General features: G+C 41.3%; 1 protein-coding gene across 5 annotated transcripts in view; it reads left to right on the forward strand.

Moving 5' to 3' along the window:
* FUT8 (fucosyltransferase 8) overlaps nucleotides 1–22619 on the forward strand; it is a 287005-nt gene that overhangs the window by 185064 nt on the left and 79322 nt on the right. For 3 of the 5 annotated variants that reach the window (XM_048854022.2, XM_048854025.2, XM_048854027.2), the window contains 2 exons: nucleotides 17104–17219; nucleotides 17341–17503. In XM_048854022.2, coding sequence (XP_048709979.2) covers nucleotides 17104–17219; nucleotides 17341–17503 — 279 coding nt within the window. Of the gene's footprint in view, nucleotides 1–9414; nucleotides 9680–17103; nucleotides 17220–17340; nucleotides 17504–20340; nucleotides 20423–22619 lie in introns of those variants that run through there. The other 2 variants (XM_048854024.2, XM_048854026.2) reach the window with 2 other exon arrangements.

The raw sequence follows: 22619 nt of genomic DNA on the forward strand, positions 1-22619 counted from the left end.
TTTTGATTTATCAGTAATTTCTGAAACATTTGGTCAGTATTCCTTATAGGCCTTGTTGTGATAATTGGGTCTAGAAATGTTACCTCAACTGTGAGAAGTGAGTGAAAGCTTATAGAATGTTCCAATCAATGATAAATGTGGGAAAAGGTGAAAAAGGGAGACAGACTAAATTAGTCCAACAAAAAGGCCTACTAATTTAACTCAAAGATGGGGTAAAGATCAAGAAAAGTGTGGGACTGGAAATCAATCAGCAATTTGGTGTGTCAGAAATTAGGCCTAATTGGTGGACAAAACATAGAAGGGATGGGCTGTTCCTCCCATCGTGCCTTTTGGGGTTCTTAAAATAAGACTTTTGAGGGAAAATTAGCTGAGGTAAAGCTATACTTCTCCTTTCCCCCACCCGTCTAATAAAAATCTGGCTTAGCTGGCCTACACTGTGTATTTTGCAACACTGCTGTCAGCCTGTGGCAAGAGAGGCAACTGTAAAAGCAGTACCCTAAATAACCCTACGGAGGTACAAGTTTGCAAGGTCTTGAAATGACTAAGGTGATCAAGTGCCATGCCTGTGTTTTTTCAGCTGTAAGATTGCAAGTAAGAGTCAACACCAGACACAGAAGCTGCATTTTCTATCTGTGCTGTTCTTTTCTCTCCCCTTTTCTGTGTGTTTGTCTTGTTTTGTTTTCCAAGAAACCAGATCAGACTTTAACAGCAGCAATAATAACAGCTGCAGTCCATCTCAACTAACTTTTTCTCTTTTTCCCAAAAAGGACAGTTGTTCCCATGTAATAGATTGTCAGAATAGGGACTGGGGGTGGGAGGGTTCCTTCTAAAATCTGTCTCCATCTAATGTTGTTAAAGTGAAAGCCTGGCTTATTACATTACATTTCAAATGCTTTAGCTGTTTTTCCTTCTTTTTCTGTATCTTTTATGAAAGGTTTAAAAGATTTTTAATGGTATTTACCATTAAAATGGTACTAAGCAGGCTGAGGTCTCTGTGTATACAAAACCCCAAACCTTGTTTCCAACTGTTTAATGTTGGACAGTTACATAGTCACGTTAATATCTTTGGCAAATACATTCCATATAAATTAATACAACAGCCCCTCTTTGTTTAGGTCAAGGAAGCAACTCCTCTCAAATCTATATTAAGACTCACTGTGTTAAGGGATCTCCAGGGAGTTCTTAATGACCTCCAAAAAACCCTTCCTGAATTTTTCAGGCCTGGTTAGTGCAAGTGAGTTTTACAGGATGGCTTATTTCTCAGCTAACAAAGTATGCAACTCTTTGAGTTTATTTTAGACTTACTTAGTGCCTCTTTTTACCTTGAGACTACCTTTTCAAGCATAAGGTTATTAGCTAGAATTTTCAAATATCTTCCAATGGCCATTAAAGGCACCCATGTTTGCAGGGGATATGATTGGGGGTGGAGGGAAGGGAGGCTGAGATAATGTTGTACTAGTTATTCATAGAGTCATATGTTTCATAGATTTTAAGACCTGAAGGGATATTACATCATCTAGTCTGACCTATACAACACAGGCCATAGAATTTCATTCAGTTCCCTTGCATTTAGCCCAATAATATGTTTCACTAAAGAATATTTTTATGAAAGGCACCTGTCTTGATTTGAAGACATCATAAGTTGGCGAATCCACCAGTTCGCTGGGTAGTTTGTTCCAATACCATCATTATTAAAAATTTCTAATGTGAAGTCTGTCTTTAACTTTTGGCCACTGGTTCTTATGCCTTTCTCCAGCAGACAGAAGAGTCTTTTAAGTCATCTCTCAATCTTCTTTTTGATAAGCTAAACAGATTGAGCTCTTTAAGTCTCTCACTGTCAGCATTTTCTCTAGTACTCAAATCATTTTTGTCTCTCTCTTCTGCACCTTCTCCAATTTTTCAACATCCTTTTAAAAATATGGACACACAAGAAATGGACACAATATTCCTGTATTGGTCTTGTCAATACCATTTATAGAGGTGAAATCCCTTTCCCACTTCTATTTATACATCCAAGGATTTCATTAGCCCTTTTTGCCACTGTATTGCACTGGGAGCTCATGTTGAGTTGCTTGTCCACTGTGAGCCCAAAATCCTTTTCAGAGTCACTGGTTTCCCAGATACAGTCCCAGATTCTATGGGTACTGACTTCATTCTTTGTTCTTAGATGTACAGCTTTGCATTTGGTTGATTAAAATACATTTTATTTAATGGGCCCAGCTTACCAAGTGTCCCAAATTGCTCTGTATGACTGCCCAGTCCTCATCACTTTTTATAACTTTGCCAACCTTTGTGTCATCCACAGTTTTTTACCAGTAGTGATTTTATATTTACTTCCACATTACTGATGACAAAAATATTGAATAGCATTAAGCCAGAACTGATCCCTACGAAACTCAACAAGTAACACCCTATTCATTCATGACTCTCAACACACAGTCAACCTGTGGAACTCTTTGCCAAAAGATGTTGTGATGGCCAAGACTATAACAGGGTTCAAAAAAGAACTAGATAAGTTCATGGAAGATAGAATCATAGACTATCAGGGTTGGAAGGGACCTCAGGAGGTCATCTAGTCCAACCCCCTGCTCAAAGCAGGACCAATCCCCAACTAAATCATCCCAGCCAGGGCTTTGCTAAGCCTGACCTTAAAAACCTCTAAGGAAGGAGATTCCACCACCTCCCTAGGTAACCTATTCCAGTCCTTCATTACCCTCCTATTAGTTTTTCCTAATATCCAACGTAAACCTCCCCCTCTGCAACTTGAGACCATTACTCCTTATTCTGTCATCTGGTACCACTGAGAACAGTCTAGATCCATCCTCTTTGGAACCCCCTTTCAGGTAGTTGAAAGCAGCTGTCAAATCCCCCCTTGTAGGTCCATCAATGGCTATTAGCCAGGATGGGCAGGGATGGTGTCCCTAGCCTCTGTTTGCCAGAAGCTGGGAATGGGGGACAGGGGATGGATCACTTGATGACTAACTGTTCTGTTCATTCCCTCTGAAGCACCTGGCATTGGCCACTGTTGGAAGATAGGATACTGGGCTAGATGGACCTTTGGTCTGACCCAGTATGGCCGTTCTTATGATTCCCCATTGACAGCTACTTTTTTGATATGTTAGATAGCTAGTTGTTGTCTATTTAAGGTGTGCTTTATTGATATTATATATCACTATGTTTTTAATCAGAATATGGTGTGATACTAAGTCAAGTTCTCTACAAAAATCTAAAAACATAGTTATCATGATCCACCAAATTTATCATATCAAAAATCAGGTTTTATATGAGGTATTTTCCATGAAACCATGTTGACAGGCATTAATTGTATTCCCATCGTTTGACTAAATGATGTGTTAGTTTTTCCATTGTTTTCCCTAAGGTTGATGTCAGGGTAACTCGCCTATAATATCCAGGTCATCCTGCTAACCCTTTTAGAATGTCAGTATGGCAATAGCACTTTTCCAGTCTTCTGAAATTTCCTCGGTATGCCAAGATATATTAAAAATTAACATCAGTGGGCAGGAGGGCTCCTCAGCCCACTCTTTCCAGACTCTTGGGTTCAATTTAACTGGACCTGTTGATCTTAAAATGAATGTAAAGATATTGGGTAAATTTCTGACCCCACTGACTTTAGGGGGGTTAGGATTTCACCCAGTATCTCTGCCATTTCCTTCAATTGTTTCTCCCAGTCACCAATGTTTTCTCTTTTCACTTTCAGTCAGCTAACAGTTCCAAATTCCGGTTTCTGCTAGATGCTGATACATCCTATCAACTGTAGCATCCAAATCTAAAGACAGAGAGATATAGGGTCAGATCATCCTATGTGTAACTGGCAAGCCAGGGACTCTTCTGTTGGGTGTATAAATATGAGAGTGGTTGAGATATATGGAAAATTATCTTTTAATGGGATGCCATCAGGTTTCAACCAAAGATGATGCAAAATGCTATAAATGTAATTTAATTGTTCAATATTTTATATTAAAATTAATAGTAGTAATCCCATTATGATTAAGTATAGGGAAATCATTGTTTACTTTTTTCAGCAAGAGATTCTTTTAATCAAATGATTTTTAATTCAAGCCAGCAGTCCTGAAACAAAGATCTTTGATTTTTAACAATTTGTATTCATTTGCCACAGACAACTATACATGCAACATTTTAAATTATTTAGATCAAATAAATGTAGGCAAAGGATTGTAGGAACACAGGAAACACAGCATAGTGTCTGTGAGATGATATATCAGATCAATAGAAAAAATATGCAAATGTCAGTGTAACAGCCACAAAATGGTTTGCAGTAAATACAGACAAAAATGGATAACTAGAATTTTCTACAAAGTATCTGTTATGATCAGGGCACACAATATATCTAATTCACAAATGCATGCATTGTCTAAGACAGTTTGCAAGTTACTTGCAACACGTATAGGACAGTCGAGTTCTCTACAGGTTCCACACACCTGAAATTCAGTAGCTAGCTCAGAAAAAGATGAGTTTTTTGTACTAGTTCAGAGGAAACTTTAATTGCTTGTTGTTCCTATAATCTGTAAAACATTCAGTTTGTGTCTTGTAGAACCTGTGTTTCTTTTAGGTAAAATTAATCTCAAGAATCTGTTTCTTACCCTGGAATAGGAACATATTTAAGAAAGGGAGGCAAAAGGGTAAAATAAAATCAAACCTATTACAAACATCAGTAATACTAGACATAACTCATGTAGCTCTAAACATTTGTTAATAAAGGACAGAAAGGTTTCTAATTTGAGGGAGATACTTGTGCGTACCTTAAATCACTTCGGGCTGATGCTGCCATAGAACCGGTTTCAAAATCAGTTACCTTCAAACAGCCCCATTGTGGCTCTCCCCTCAACTGCTCCGCACTTATTAAGCACCAGTGAGGACTTAACTTGTAGAGCTTAGTGTTATAAACATATCAAAGGCTCCTTTGATACAAAGATATTTTTAAAGAGAAACCAAGCAAATTAATATAATTTTAAAATATTTTTGTTCTATTATATCCCTATAGGTGGCTCCAATCTGAAGTTGGGTGTGGAGTTGGGCTTTCACAGAGAGCAAGTGTGTGTAAAATGGGGTGGGGGGAGTTTTTCAGTTGTTATATGATAATCATCGCTGTTACCTTTACTGGTTCAGCATATAATTCTAAAAACTAAGGGCTAGATCTTCAGCTGGTATAAAGCAGTATAGATCCATTTAAATCAATAGCCCTGTGCTGATTTACATCAGCCGAGGATGAAGCCCCCAATATTTGTTTGCAGGTCACCTTTAATATTTCCCTTCTGGTTTTAGTTACCTGAGGTTTGTCTCATTGGTACTGTCCTCTTTCTAAGGTTGATCTTGTAGAAGAGTCAAGTCAGTTTGTGTTCTTTATGCTTATTTGCTACTGCCAGTTGTCCTCTTACCTCAGTAACTGGGTATTGTTTCCTTCCCATAATAAAAACTACTGAATTAAAGGAAAGTATCAAAGAAAAACAAATCCCAGTGTTGGTGAAGTCAGTTAGTAGACCTTCCACTCCATGCAAATAGCTGAGAAAAAGCCAAATAAAAAGAATCAACAGATTCAATAGATTGCTTTTAGGAATTTTTCACATTTCTTTGTAGAGAGAATTTCATTGTAACCTGTTAAAATATCTAGAGGCTGAGAGAAAATTAGCGCCGTAGGCACTTAAACCTTTTTTTCTTAGGGAAGGTCTGATATGCAAAAATAAATAAATCAAATTGGTTAACATCAGTATTTTGTTTTAAAGTGAGATTATACAACCTGGAGTATTCTACTCTGCTGTAAAATTTTCTTTAAAGACAGATGATCTTGGAATAGTTTATTCAGAATTTACTGTTCTAGGATTTTTGAGGGAATTCTATGTATCTCTGAGATCTCTTTATGGTTCATAGGGATGGCTGTTGTACTTTAAAAAAAACACACACACAAAAAAACCCCTTATATCTTAGGCAAAAGCTTTATTTGTCTCTGTTATTTGTCAGTTTCTTTTCCTTCAGTGAAACTTGGGCTCCAGTGTTAATACCTACTACTGGATGTAGAAGTCTTGGACCTATTGTATATGTCATACCAGTGCTCCTCAGCTAAATTTGATGTCACTATGATTACATTTTCTGTTTGGTTCCCTGTGCTGACATCCATCTGTGTCACCTGGAGATTATGTGAAAATGTTTTTTTAATAAAATGGATGTTTTAAACAAAATACTTTTTTTCTGCTTGCATGGTCGTTTGCATGTGCAATTTTACCACTAAACAAGGCACAAAATATCAAGTAAACATAATTGTGGGGAATCTCTGAGAGCTGTTAGATGTTTAAGATCTGACTGAAATATTTTCAGTTGCCATGGTTTCATATTGAAAAAATGGTTTCTGTTTACTGTGAGCTGGCAGGAAACAGCATATGCAAAATTGTTGGTTGTTTTGTACTAGAAAAAAACCCCGCATGGTACGTCAAGGATATGTCAAGAGGTTTATTTTTTTAATTTGTCCTTTTTAATTTGTCCTTTTAGTTTATTATATTATCTTACTGAGAAAGATAAAAAAAACAAATAGGCAAGAAGATATACTGTACTGGAGCTATATTGACATGTTCATCTGTTGTTAAGGCTGTGTCATAGTTTTGGAGATAATCTCTAAAATTATCATCCTAAATTAGATGTCAAAGTTTGGTTTGGACTGTAACATTATCTAGAAAATTTCAAGCAGCGGAACTGTTCAAGAAAATGTATATAAAAACATACTTAACATTTAGTATTTATAATCCAAATTATCTGCTGGAGCTTGTAATAGGGTTACCAGGCATATATCGAAGCTGCTTGGTGCAAAGACATCTCACTGGTGAGCTGCCACTGTGTCTCACATGCAGTTCTCCAGATGTATCTGTGGATACTGATGGGCTGGCTGTGCAGGTTGAGGAAAGGAATCTCTTTCCTAATTTTGAGAAATGGGGGGGAAAAGCAATTCCAAGTTTGATGAGGTAACAGATTCAGAGGAGACAAAACTACAATAAGGAAATGGTTATAAAATCTTTTCTCTACTGCTTTGAATATGTATTATAACCCTCATTCCTTGCTCATGTTCTTGTGTGGGTGCTTGCTCTCTCTTTTAGAAAGTTTCTCTTGTCTAGTTGGACCCTTTCCCTCAACTCCTTATCCTCAGAAGCCTCACTGCCCTTCTCATCAGTAATTGCAGTCTAATAGCCAATTTAAATTCACTTTCTTTTGTAAAAATCTAACTTTGGAGTATTAAATAGCTCTTAGCTTAGCTTTTACTGTAGAAAGGTGACTTTAATGGATGTAAAGTGTAGCTGAAATGGCAGCATAGTGGTCTTTGGTAGGGGACAGTTTAAAACTCTCATTTCCCTCATACTACCCCTGACTCTTGCCCCATCCTCCCTGTCATGGGATTACTGTTCCCTTTAAGGGGAGTCAAGGCCTGTGATGAGCTAGTTTAAGTAGCCCATCTAGCCAGCTAATTGAATAATGAGCACCTGGGTCTGATAAAAGGCCATCAGGACTCAGGTCTGGTCTTCACTACAGAGTTACATTGAAGGAAGCCGCCTTACGTTGACCTGTTAATGTGTGTGTACACTACCAGGTCCTTTACATCGACTTCTGTAATCCACCTCTGCGAGAGGTGTAGCGCTTAGTTCGATTTTCATGGCCCGACTGTGAAGTCATGCAGACGCAGCGTTGTGTAATTCAACTTAATTGGCCTCCAGGTGGTGTCCCACAGTTCTCATCTGACTGCTCTGGAGATCATTCTCAACTCTGCTGCACTGCAGCCAGGTACACAGGAAAAAGCCCCTCCCCTGCTAAAGCTCTGGGAACTTTTGAATTTCCATTTCCTGTTTGATCAGCATTGGGAGAGTGCCAGCTTGAGCACAACTGATCATGGAGACTACACGCCCTAAATGTGCTCCAGCCTGGTCTGCACAGGCGGTCGTGGATCTCATCACTGTGTGGGGAGAAGAGTCTGTGCAGTCAGAGCTCTAATCCAGCAGAAGAAACGCTGACATCTATGCAAAGATCACTCGTGGAATGGGGGAGAAGGGCTACATGAGGGACACAGCACAGTGCTGTGTGAAAATAAAAGAACTTCGCCAAACGTTCCAGAAGGCAAGGGAGGCGAACAGTTGTTCTGGTGCTGAACCCCACACATGCCAGTTCTACAATGAGCTGCATGCGATTCTCGGGGGTGACCCTACCAGCACCCCCGCAAGCAATGTGGACACCTCACAGGTGTGTGAATCTAGGGACAACAAGGAGGGTTATATGGTGGATGAGAAGGAGGAGGAGGAGGATAATGGGAGACAGGCAAGCAGTGGATCCATTCTCCCCAAGAGCCAGGAAATATTTTTAACCCTGGAGCCCTATGGGTCACAGGAGATCACCGTGGTGGATCGTGATGCTAGGGAAGGCACGTCTGGTGAGCATACAGTTAAAATGAAAGTCCAGTTAAACTTTAGCGGGCAAACACATTCGGAGGTATTGCATGCTTACCGTGAAGAAAAGGCGAGGTGCTGTGGCTCTCTGCTTAAAGAGGCTGCTCCAGCTACGCAAAGGGTGGCCCCTGGAAAAGAATGTTTATGTGGACTGGGATAGCCCGGGAATCCTCCATGGATATCTCTAGGAAACTTTCATGGAGGTACTCTGCAATCCTTTGCAAAAGGTTTCTGGGCAGGGCAGTCTTATTTCTTTCACTGTGGTAGGACACTTTCCCACACAACTCCTGAATTAATTCTGCTGGCATCATTGCAGTACACAGCATAAGGACTGGGTCTATACCCAGATGCTTGCAGCATCTCCTTCATTTCTGCCTCTATTACCCGCAGGAGACTGATATCACATAGGGTTGCCTAGGGGAAACGGGGCAAGTTCTCATTAAAAGTGCTCTGACACGGGGAAAAAAAGGGCAAATACGCGCCCACCCCCACATTCCGGATTGCCAAACCATGCGTCCACTAATGTGCCTTTACTGTGCTCGGCATAGGTTGGCAAGTAGTTTAAAGTGGCTGATAGGGGACTGGGGTCCCATAAGAGAGATTCCGCAATTTGGGAGTGAAAATGTTCCTCCCTTGCCCCATTCGTAAACAGCTTCCTGTGGTGCTATGGGGAAGAACCATTGTTTGACTAGCTACCTGTGCTCCCGACATGAGCCTGTCATAAACTTCATTAAAAGTGAGGTCACCTATGACCCGGGGGGGGGGGGGGGGGGGCTACTCACCATGGCTGGAACAGCAAAATGACACAGTGAATGGTTATGGATTCTTGTTATGTTATGGCTTGCACCTAGTGTAATAAAGGTTTTTGGTTTGTTTTTTTTTTAATGAAAACTGCCTTGCTATGGAAACATATTATTTGTGTACAATGGCTCCTTTATCTTTTTCCCCTGAGTGACAGCTGGAAATGTGTCCTTCGGCGGGTCATCAACACCTGAAAGCAGACTTTCAGAGATTAGAAGGAGGAGAAAGAGAATGTGGGAGGACGTGTTCACCGAGACAATGAACGCCTCCAGGACAACTGACGCAGAGCTGAGAGCATGGAGGTTTTCGCTGTCCGAGAAGATAGACGTGGACATAGAGAGAAAGAAAGCTTCCAATGAGCAAGAGTGTGCGACGCAGGATGAGATGCTTTGGATTATGAAGGACCAAGCGGACATGTTGAGGTATCTGGTTGAAATGCGGGAACAGAAGCAGGAGGGTAGAGTCCCTCTGCAGACCCTGGTGGACAGTCAGCCAGCATCGCCTGGCGCAAAATCACCCTCCCTCAAACGTTTCCTGAGGCATGGGCGAAAAGTTAATTATCCCTTTCACTTAACTCGGGCGGAGGGGGGAAGGGTACAAGGAACAGAAGGCACCCATTCAGAGACCTTTGGTGGTCTGGAATGTGATTATGTTACACAGCTAAAAATGTTTCTCCTGTTCTAACTTTACAACCCCTTTCCCCCAAGGTTACCTTTTCTTTTTCTTCTCCCTCTTTACTTATGTTTGTTAAATAAAATAAATGGGCTTGGGTGGGGGGCTGACTTTACAGGGACAGTGATGCCAATTAGGTGAAGGTTTGGGAAAGCACAATCCAGACAAGCAGCTCACAATACTGTGACTCATTATTGAAATGGCTTTTCAAAGTCTCGCGGATACACAGTGCCCCTTTCTTATTATTGCCCTGGTGTCTGGCTGCTCAAAAATGGCTGCCTGGCGATCTGTCTCAACTGCCCACCGTGGAAAATTTTCCGTCTTTTTTTGACAGACATTATGGAGCACACAGTAGGCAGCTATCACCATGGGGATGATCTCACTGAGGTCCAACCTTGTTAGTTCTCCAGCGCCTTTTCAACAACCAAAGGCATTTCAACCACCATTCTGCACTTGCTGAGCCTATAGTTAACCGTTCCTTACTGCTGTCCAGACAGAGGGTGTATGGCTTCATGAACCATGGGAGCAAGGGGTAGGCTGGATCCCTCAGGATAACTGTAGGCATCTCAACATCGTCAATATTAATTTTGTGGTCTGGAAAGAAAGTCCTGGATTGCAGCTTTTTGAACAGAACTGAGTTCCTAAAGATGCGCACGTCATGAACCTTTCCCAACCATACTACGCTGATGTCAGTGAAATGCCCCCTGTGGTCCACCAACACTTGTAACACCATTGAAAAGTATCCCTTTCGGTTTATGTAGTCTTTGGCAAGGTGCTCTGGTGCCAAGATGGGGATGTGTGTGCTATCTATCGCCCCATTGCAATTGGGGAATCCCATTGTGTTGTGGCAAAACAGTCCACTATATCCTGCACATTTCCCAGACTCACTACCCTTCATAGCAGAAGTCGATCAGTGGCCTTGCACTCTTGGAGCACAGCAGCTCCCATGGTTGATTCCCCACTGGCCGATAACTGTCTGGCATTGCAAGTTTCCAAATAGCGATCACCACTCGCTTCTCCACTCTCAGTGCAGCTCTCATTTTTGTGTTGCTGAATTGCAGGGCAGGGGAAGCTCTGCACAAAGTTCCTGGAAGGTGGCCTTCCGCATTCGAAAGTTCTGCAGCCACTGCTCGTCTTCCCATACCCGCAAAACGATGCGGTCTCACTAGTCAGTGCTTGTTTCACGGGACCAGAAACAGTGCTTGACAGACTGCAGCTGCTCTGTGACTTTCATCAGCAACAGTGAACTGTTTTTTTCAATGGCTTGCAGCAGGGCCACTTGCAGGACATTGCTATGTTCCATGCGGCGGCCCCTACTTTGGCTCTGGAAATACTGCAAGAGAAGGTGCAAGGTGTTTGAGGTGCTAACAGCAAGAGTGCAAGCTGAGCAGACTCCATGCTTCTGGGGTTATGGCGTACGGGTGGCGATTTCAAGACGCGAAAACCACTGGGTTGTTTGCTGTTGATGTGAAGGAGGGAACACAGTGCATTGTGGGATGCCAACGCAATGTTCCTATTCTCTCCTGTGACAACGTTTTGGTCCCATGAGGCATTGTGGCAAGTTGCACTTTGGGATAGCTACCCATGGTGCGTTGCTTTGCGCATCGATGCAGGTGCTGCTAGTGAGGATGCACTACATCGAGACAATGGGTCTAATGTGGCCACACACAATTGACTTAATTAATTTGGGGGCTCGAGGTTCAATTAGATAAGTTTAACTTAATTTTGTAGTGTAGACAAGCCCTCAGTTAGAGGCACATGGTCAGAGAGAGAGAAGTTCTCCAAAGGGAGATTCGCTCGCAGAATTGAGAACCACACACGCCAAGGAGGAGGGCTTTGCAATTCCTCAAACTAAGGGGAAAGTTTTTATTTCAAGTTTATTTTGAATTTCATTAAAGTAGAACACCAGCATGGAATTTAATCTTACATCTGTTTGGATTTAAGGGACCCTGAGAGAAGGGAAACTAAGGCATGCAGTGCCACATAGCTCAGCAGGAGCTGCCACAGGGCAGGCATGCCCGCAACACTTCCCAAAACTCCTCCGTCCTCAAAGGGTATGTTAAATATATTATAGTGGCCTGGCAGCACCACTATAAACAGAAGTCATGACACAACACTAACTCTAAAAGAAAAGGAGGACTTGTGGCACCTTAGAGACTAACCAATTTATTTGAGCATGAGCTTTCGTGAGTTTCCACGGTATGCATCCGATGAAGTGAGCTGTAGCTCACGAAAGCGCATGCTCAAATAAATTGGTTAGTCTCTAAGGTGCCACAAGTCCTCCTTTTCTTTTTGCGAATACAGACTAACACGGCTGTTACTCTGAAACTAACTCTAAAGGTAGACCTTTCTAAATCCTCTAAAATCAGTATGCTTAATTGGATTCCTTTTAAATGTAGTGTGCCTCAGGAGGGTGCAGACTAGGCTTAGTGATTCAAATTTGGAGCCAAGTAGAGATATAATCCCCCCCCCCCAGCCATTTTTTTCAAAAAGCGTCTAGGTCTGTTTTTTTTGTGTTTTGCACAGAGCTAGAGATCAAACTGTTGATGTGATGCAGGTCAAAATGGTCTTAATCTGTCGAGTTTACCCAGGATAGCGCACTGTACCCACTAAATCTTTGAGGAACCCAAACGGAGAATGGTATTTAAGAAAATGTACATTTTTACAGTGTGCATGTGCCAATGGAGAAAAACAGCTAGAAGGATTTCCATTCATTCTATTTTATATGCTTTAAAGCTTGACTCTTGTAAGTGATCTAAAATCCAAATGGTTACTTGGCTTGCTTTGAAATTTGGTGTGCCTCATGGGAGTTTGGGGTAGCATTAGTGATCCAAATTTGGGATCATTTGACTAAGGAGTTCCTCAATTACAGAACCCCAAAAACCTTTGTTCCTGCTGCCTTGTACTGTTAAACTTTGAGATACAAATGACTGGATGAATCACAGACCTCTGTGAGAACTGGCTCTTCAATTAACATAATTTAAGGATAAATTAATCACAAGCCCCCACCTAAAACAAAAGTAGTTTTGTACTGAGTGGCTGGAACCTGCTGCAATTTGAGTCATCGGTGACAAATTTATTTTGGGGAGAACATAATCCAAGTCTTTGGGGGGGAAATTAGATGTGAATACTTCCTGAGCAGGGAGGAGTTTTCATGAATGGAGGAGTGAGGGTATAAGGGGAAAGGAATTTGAGGCTGCAGTGAGGGGACGGGGGTCATGGGGAAGAGGTGGTAGGTGAGGGGAGAGAGGTTGAAGGCTCAGGTGAGGGAGGTGTGGGAACTCGGGGGTAGAGGGCTGGGACACTGGGAAGGAGGACATGGGGTGATTGGCAGTGGGACGGGAGGAGGTATGGAGAAGGGGCACATTTCAGCCCCACATCTTCCTTCGTGTGTGCGCATGCCCAAGTTTTGGGGGGGCTCTTGCCCCTTTTGGAGGTCTGAACCCACTCGGTGCTCCCCTCATATAAGCTGGCATATGGGAAGCTGTGGCACTCTGCGGGCGTCTGAACACCTCTCGCTGCTGTATGTTCTAGGATTTGGGGGCTCATGCCTATCAATAGGAGTTGAATCCCCCACACCCCATTATTATGAGCTGGGCTTTTGGGGGGGGTGTTGCCCTTTTGGGAGGGTCTGAGGCCCCCCACCTGCCCCCCATGTGAGCCGAGATCCGGGAAAGTCCTACCCCTTTGAGTGGGGAATTAAGATCAGGCATACTTTATGTATATCACAAGCTGTAAAGCACTCAGGAGGGGGATGACAACACAACACTGAGGTAAATGGAGCAGTTCACCTGTCCCAACTGTTTCAGGTTATATTCATCTCCATGAGGTTTGTTCTTATCTGAGAACATCACATTGAGATGAATGGGCCACTTCACACCTTTGAGAGATTCCAATGCTGCAGATGGATGCGTAGAGGAGTGCTTTCCCTCTTTCCTATTTAAAGGATGGTGCTTATAAAAGCTCTAAAATATGCATGCTTGCACAGATTTTATTGAAATTTGCTTTACATTACTGGAGTGGTGGGTAGAGTTAGTGACCCAAATTTAGACTCATTTAAGTCAGGGGTTCTGGAGATATAAAACCTGAAAAAATAGCCATTGCCCAAAAAGTTTCTAGATGGCTTTTTTTTTTTTTTGGCAGAGCTAGAGATCAGACTATTGCTATGATATTGGTCAAAATGATCCCAGTTGGTCAGTTTTTACCCAAGGTAGTACATGGCAGCCACTGAATCTTTGGGGGACCCAAACTGTGAATGTCATTTAAGAACACGTTCACTTCTTTGCTTGCGTAGATGTGCAGTTTGGAAGGATTACAGTCCACAGGTCCCAGTAAAGAAGAAAAAATAGCAGGAGGGTTCCTATGCAGCCACTGTATGCTTAACTGGACAGTTGACGGGAATGTGCCGATGCTATTGCCCTGGGTGCATACCCTGCCATTTCTACGCCGAACTTTAGTACCTGTGTACAATAAAGAAAGATTTAATAACTAATATTTCTGTTATTCCAACAGCATCTTCAGAAGTTTTTGGAAGGGTTTTTTGTACTAAGGAAATATTTGACTGTGTTTTATGAATTTCAGAGCAAGAGCTCTGCGTAGCCTTTTTCTGGAACATTGGTGTTGCTATATATTGCTTTATCCAGTATAATGAATGCATACTTTTGATGATGGCTTGTCTACAGCTAATTTATTTTTTAATTAAAGTTTAGATCCAATATTTTGTTGAAATCACCCGCTAAGATTATAGATTCAGTATTCATACTGATTTGGCCCTTCTTGATTTTATGCCAACCGTTGATCCATTAGAGGTAACTGTGGAGTTAGTTGATGTTTGGAATGAAGAAGATATATTTTGGTGTTCTGTATGCTGTCAGCCTTCCTATTGTGAGACTGTGACATTTTGGGGTTCAACCCAGACCAGTAAGGAGTTGTCATCACCTGCCCTGTAATCCTAGCTTTGCTGCTGTGGCTCACAGCCCAGATACCAATATCCAGCAGGCAAGCGTACAGTTCCCTGAATGTCTGTGTACTGTGCAGCTCTGGTTCAGCACTCTGACCCCAACAACCTGCCCCACCCTGGTCTCCACCAGCCTTGGTTACTACTTGCAAAGTGACTCCAGTCCTCCTCCAGAATTTCCCCAAAACTGGTTGCCCTGAAGTGTCCAGCCCTGTCCTGGAACACTCAGACAAATACTAAGGTTTGTTGCACCTTTGAAGAGACAAAAGCACTGTTTATTACTTCAGCTAGAGTTAACAATCCTTTCAATTAAAACAGAGTACTGGTTTGGTTTACATTAAAAATAAATTAAGTTCATTAACAAAAAGAGAGGTTTTTAAGTGAGTTGAAGTACAAGGGATAAAGACCAAAATGGTTACAAGCAAATAAAATTAAAATATGCTTTCTAGTGACTAAGACTTAAAAAGCTACAGTCTTGGTTAAATATAGATTACTTACCAGTCTTTCTTCTTTCCAGCCATGGCTGATTTCTCTGAGTCAGGTCCTTCCACAGAAGTATGAGGTCCTGGTTTCCCTTGTCTTCCTAGGTGAAAGACGCCTACGTGGCTCTATGGATCCCCTTATATCTCTGAGTTCATTAACCCTGCTTCAGGAAGCAGGATGACTTCATGCTGTTCTTCCCTGCCTGTGTGTTTCCCACCCCTCTGCTGATTTGTATGTAAATAGGGCTTCTATTCTATTGATTCCACAATGCTGTCTTTGGGGCTGGGGAAAAATCTGTTTCTCCCTGTGTTTGGTCACAGACTTCAAAGCATAATATTAGTGAGTATCCATAATTCATCACGAAGTGTTAATGCATACACTTCACAATGATATTCATCACCAGTGTGTTACAGGCTTTCATAAAATACATTACTTGATACACTTTTATAATACAGTAGTATTGTATGCAATCAGTTGATTCAATTGCTTATCATTTGAGGTTCAGACCCCTGCAAGAGGCTATCTCCCCAACTCGGTAGGTTCATGGCTTTGTTTACTTTTTATGTAACTGTATCTTCATTGTCTCTGCCTGATGACCAGGCTAGTCAGACAAACAAATGCATATTCCTTTGTCTAAGGCAGACTGGGCTTATACATTGCTTTCCAAACATAGTTTACGAACGTAATTCTTAAAACTCTTTGAACCTACTCCATATGTATATCATGCAAGAATATTAATGATGATTAGTGAGTCATTAGTTTTCCAAGAATATATTAGATGTCACCTTTTGGGTATATATCATGACAATAGTGTGTTAAGTGTAGTGATTATGTCAGGCCTGACAGGAGTTGCTGTCACAAAGTGGTGAACCACCATGGGCCTCTGTGTCACAGAGACTGAGAAAAATCTCAGGGGACTAGAAGTTTGACTCCTGAGGGTAGTTCTACATTGGACAGTGCTATCGAAGCTCAAGACTTGCTGTCTTACACCACTGTCTTCAGACTACCAATACCATTTCCTCCATATTCCAGCAAGTACCTTTTTGCCCATGATTGGCAATGTAGCTCTTGTTGCCTTGGCTTATCACTTCAGTTCTACATTATTATTCTGTACCCATTTCCTGAATGAAGGCAGGGAAGAGGAAGTTTTAAGAGCCACTGTAAAGATAGTTGAGGACAAACGATTGCTATAAAGATAAAATCTTAACAGGCCAGACAGTGGGTGTTACCTGCAGAGTATACTTTCCCATAATAATCTGAAACTGTAGTTGCTGAAGAACGACAGATCATCAGAAATAAATGTTTTATCTTGGAAAAGCATGCCCTAACCTCAAGTCATTGAGTTCATAAGAAGGGATTACATTTTGTTTGTCCTCCCCCCATTGTCTCCCAAGACTAACCTAATAGCCACCTCTAAAGTTTGTTCTTGATACAGGTATCTGCCCAGAAACCACCACTTGTTACCTTAGCTGCTGAAATTTTGAGTTATCCTAATACAGTTGTGATAATTAGAGTATCTTGTGTTACACTGACATTTTCCTTTTAGTTAAAGAACTGTAGTCTTGTTTGTGTAAATTATTGCTGAACCGGGAAGAAGTTTCTGTTGGAGTTTTGTTGGTTCTATATGTGTTATAATACCGGAAGTGTTATCAGTAACTAGTTTTAGTGAAGTAAGCAAATATTACATAATTTATAAACCTAATTATTGCTTTAATTTTCTTCCCTGTGCTCTAGGATACCGGATGGTCCCATTGATCAGGGGCCAGCTGCAGGAAGGGTACATGCTTTAGAAGAGCAGCTTTTAAAGGCCAAAGAGCAGATAGAAAACTATAAGAAACGAACTGGAGATGGTTGGTAGAGAGATGTTTTCTTTTTGTTCTTAAACTCTTATATACCATATCACAAATGTTTCAATTTCATCATGTACCACTTCACTGGAAATACTGATATGTTTATGCTTTTTAATAACAGGCATGGGGAAAGACCATGAAATATTGAGAAGAAGGATTGAAAATGGAGCCAAGGAACTTTGGTTTTTTCTTCAGAGTGAATTGAAGAAGTTGAAAAATTTGGAGGGAAGTGAACTCCAAAGACATGTTAATGAATTTCTATCTGATCTCGGTCACCAGGAAAGGTACTAGTGCTGGTTGCTACTACATTTTTATTTTTTTAAAGACTAGAAACTGATTAAGGTACTGGGACATTAGATTCCTTGCAAAGGGGGAAGTGCTACTGTCTGGATTAGAATATCATGACTGGGACATTAGCAGCAAACTATATCTGTATGTTAGGGGTCATTGAGTAAACCTTCTGTGTTGTCCATTAAGTCTTAAATATTAGATGGAAACTCTGCTTTGATATTTTTATATATATTTTTAATCTATCAGTGAGAAACCTATCATAGTTTATTATGGCTTTCTACTCATAGTTACTTTTCCTCTCTCTTTCTTTCTATGACAACTAACAAAACACAAAAAAACATTTAATTTTAGGTACCTTTTTTCAATATTTTAGAATGAAATGAATGATATTGTTCATCAGCATACAGTAAACTGTAATTACATTAAGACGAGAAGATGTCCTGGTAATTTCAGGACTTATAGCCATTTAAGAAAAAGCTATTTCTTTTCCTAATTAAAGGTTAACAGAACATTTAAGATAAAAATGTACCTTTCCTTTAATTGCATTGCTCTCATAGTGCTGTACAGAAAAACCTGAATTGTGTTTGCAGTTGAAGCTGATCCTACGACTTTCCCATTACTAAAAGTTTCTTTCATCTGAAATTTCTTTCATGTGAAATGAAAACATTTTAGTGCTAGTGTGTTCATGCAGAACAAAATGAATCCAAGAATCATCATAAATACAGTGAAAACTGTCCTTAGGCCTATTATATTTAAAAGCTTACATTCCCAGTAGGATTTTGGTCGCAATTACTGTCTCATTAGTGAACAATAAAAGAAAAATTGTTTTGTTAACACAACTTAGCACTGTGAACCCTACCCTCCCTTTCTTTAAACTAAACTAAGAAAGCCTCACATGTTAACATCAATAGCAGTGTTAAAAGGGGTTCTGAAAAATTATCTGGTTTTACAGGAGTACCTAGTAAGAATATTCTTTTCTTTGAAATTCATTTTAGCATCATGATTATGCTGAATTTTTCAAATAAAAATAGTATAAATTTAAAGTATTGGGAGAGCGGAAAGAGACATGGTCTACTAATTCTTTAATCTTCAGACCCAGCATGTTTATAGATACATACAGTTTAAGGCAAGGGACCATTAGATCAACTAGTCTTACCTTCTGTGTCTTGTGGGACATTAAATTTTGCTAAATTATCCCCGCATTGAGCCCATTAAATTGTATTTGACTAAAGCATTACCTGTGTTTGGCTAAAAGGCATCCAGTCTTATACTGAAGACATCAAGAAATGAAGAATCCACCCCTTCCCTTGCTTGTTTGTTCAAATGGTTAATCTCTCCCTCATTTTAAAAAAAAATTGTGCCTTATTTCTAATTTATATTTGTCTGGCTTCAGTTTCCGGCCATTGGGTCTCGTTAGGTCTTTTTCTGACAAATTAAAAAGTCCTTCATAACCAGTATTTTCTTCCTGTGAAGGTACTTATATGTTAATCAAGTCACCTCTCAACCTTCTTTTTCCTAAATTAAGCAAATTGAGCTCTTTAGGTCTCTCACTTTAAAGCATTTGCTCCAGCCCTCAGATAATTTTGTAGTTCTTTTCTGCACCCACGCTGGATGATACAGTATTCCAGTAACAGTCTCACCAATGCCGTATATAGAGGTAGATCTCTATTCCTACTCACTACTTCTCTGTTTATACATTCCAAGGACCACATTATGCCTTTTTGCCACAGCATCACACGGGGAGCTCATGTTGAGTTGCTTATCCATATGACTCCAAGATGCTTTTCAAGTCACTGCTTTCCAGGATGCAGTTCCCCCTATTCTTCTTGTATGGCCTGTATTCCTTCTTCCTAGATGTATAACTTTGAATTTAGCTATACTGAAGTGTGTTTTGTGTGTATGGGCTCAGTTTACCAGCAGTCCAGATTGTTCTATGTGACTGCCAGGTCCCCATTGTTATTTACCCCTCAACCAGTCTGTGTCATCTGCAAATTTTATCAGCAGTGACTTTATAGTTATTTCCAGATCTTTAATAAAATCTGATCTGATAAAATCCAGATCTTTAATAAAAAGGTTGAATAACGTTGGGATTAGTACCAACCCTGCAGAACCCCACTAGAAAACCCCCAATTAATGATGATTCTCCATTAATAGCTACTTTGTGATATCTGTCAGTTGGCCTGCCCTTAAACAATTAAACGTGTGCTTTATTGAGGTTGTTTAGCACTAACTTTTTAATAGCATGTTGTGTGCTGCTAAGGAAAATGCCTTACACTTGTTTAAGTGTATTACATTTGTGCAGTGTAAGCATCCACATGAACTAGCTTCATGAGTAATTACCCAGGGGTCTAGGTGGGTATAGCCCACACTGAAGTTTGCCCTGCTGCAGCTTCACTGTTCCATGAACCAAGTTAGCATGATTAAAGGTAACTGCAGTCATGCTCTGTGACTGTAAATTATTCAGATTAGAAAGACTACCCACATTTTTATTGAGCATTTCTGGTAAAATTATAGACACCAACAGAGAAGCTTGAGTTTCCAGAACCTTAATAAAAATTGTAACAGCTTGGCATTTCTATTTCAATACATACTGGTGTTCAACACTTGCACACATTTTCTTGTTTCTTCCATGTCACTAGTTTATTCAGCAGTTTCTCATGTTTCTATTACAAATGCCATTTGAAGGAGGATGGTCTCTGGCTTCAAGTCACAATCTTGTGGCATAACAATGTTCAACGCAGATGACCATATGCAGCATGTACCGTGCCTGGAAGCCTCCTATGACATCCATGGATTTGAAATTTGTCTGATGATGTCATCCAGTACACTCAAGAAACATGGGGAATGCCTCTAAGTTGTTGTTTAGGCTCTCCAAGGAGACTCCCAGATGTCTGATACAAGGTTGCCTCATGGTGAGTTGAAGGAGAAATCCTCAAATCCAAGGCTAATTCTTCTGAACACTGCTGGGAATCTGTACAGGTGATGCTCACAGAAGTGCTGATTCAGAACATTCCATCGGAGGTGCAGCAGGGCAGCCAGGCCTCCAAAGTGCCCATTCAGTTACCCCAACGTGCAGAGCACTGATGGGGAGGTTTCCTCTTAGGGGTGACCACTAAAATCAGTGGTGCTAGGCTCTGCATTTTCTGATGTGGTCAAGCTTTTGTAAAAGATACCCAGACAGAAAGCAAGGAATTCCAGGCAATTCATAGAATCATAGAAGATTAGGATTAGAAGAGACCTCAGGAGGTCATCTAGTCCAACCCCCTGCTCAGAGCAGGGCCAACCCCAAATAAATCATCCCAGCCAGGGCTTTGTCAAGCCAGGCCTTAAAAACCTCTAAGGATGGAGATTCTACCACCTCCCTAGGTAACCCATTTCAGTGCTTCACCACTCTCCTAGTGAAATAGTATTTCCTAATATTCAACCTAGACCTCCCCCACTGCAACTTGAGACCATTGCTCCTTGTTCTGTCATCTGCCACCACTGAGAACAGCCTAGCTCCATCCTCTTTGGAACCCCACTTCTGGTAGTTGAAGGCTGCTATCAAATCCCCCCTTACTCTTCTCTTCTGCAGACTAAATAAAACCCAGTTCCCTCAGCCTCTCCTCATAGGTCATGTGCCCCAGCCCCCTAATCATTTTCATTGACCTCCGCTGGACTCTCTCCAATTCATCCACATCCTTTCTGTAGTGGGGGGCCAAAAACTGGACGCAATAGTTCAGATGTGGCTTCACCAGTGCTGAATAGAGGGGAATAATCACTTCCCTCGATCTGCTGGCATGCTCCTACTAATGAAGGCCAATATGCCTTTAGCCTTCCTGGCAACAAGGGCACACTGTTGACTCATATCCAGCTTCTTGTCTACTGTAATCCCCAGGTCCTTTTCTGCAGAACTGCCTCTTAGCTAGTCGGTCCCCAGCCTGTAGCAGTGAATGGGATTCTTCGTCCTAAGTACAGGACTCTGAACTTGTTGAACCTCATCAGATTTTTTTTGGCCCAATCCTCCAATTTGTCTAGGTCCTTCTGGACCCTATCCCTACCGTCCAGCGTATCTACCTCTCCCCCCAGTTTAGTGTCATCTGCGAACTTGCTGATCTATCCCATCATCTAGATCATTAATGAAGATGTTGAACAAAACTGGTCCCAGGACAGACCCTTGGGGCACTCCACTTGCTACCGGCTGCCAACTAGACATTGAGCCATTGATCACTACGCGTTGAGCCTGACAATCTAGCCAGCTTTCTATCCACCTTATAGTCCATTCATCAAATCCATACGTCTTTAACTTGCTGGCAAGAATACTGTGGGAGACCGTATCAAAAGCTTTGCTAAAGTCAAGATACATCACGTCCTCCGCTTTCCCCAAATCCACAAAGCCAGTTATCTCATCATAGAAGGCAATTAGGTTGGTCAGGCATGACTTGCCCTTGGTGAATCCATGTTTACTGTTCCTGATCCCCTTCCTCTCCTCCAAGTGCTTCAAAAGGGATTCCTTGAAGACCTGCTCCATGATTTTTCCAGGGACTGAGGTGAGGCTGACTGGTCTGTAGTTCCTTCTTCCCTTTTTTAAAGATGGCATTATATTTGCCTTTTTCTAATCATCTGGGACCTCCCCTGATCACCACGAGTTTTCAAAGGTGATTGCAGACCCCTGGCCATTATATCAGCCAACTTCCCTCAGCACCCTCGGATGCATTAGATCCGGACCCATGGACTTGTGCATGTCCAGCTTTTCTAAATAGTCCTTAACCTGTTCTTTCACCACTGAGGGCTGCTCACCTCCTCCCCATACTGTGCTGTCCAGTGCAGCAGTCTGGGAGCTGACCTTGTTTTCGAAGATATAGGCAAAAAAAGCATTGAGTACTTCAGCTTTTTCCACATCGTCTGTCACTAGGTTGCCTCCACCATTCAGTAAGGGTCCCACACTTTCCCTGACCACCTTCTTGTTGCTAACATACCTGTAGAAACCCTTCTTGTTACCCTTCACAGCACTTGCCAGCTGCAACTCCAATTGTGCTTTAGCCTTCCTGATTACACCCCTGCATGCTCGAGCAATATTTTTATACTCCTCCCTAGTCATGTGACCAAGTTTCCACTTCTTGTAAGCTT

The sequence above is a fragment of the Caretta caretta genome, chromosome 6 (assembly GCF_965140235.1).
Source record: "Caretta caretta isolate rCarCar2 chromosome 6, rCarCar1.hap1, whole genome shotgun sequence".
NCBI lineage: Eukaryota > Metazoa > Chordata > Testudines > Cheloniidae > Caretta > Caretta caretta.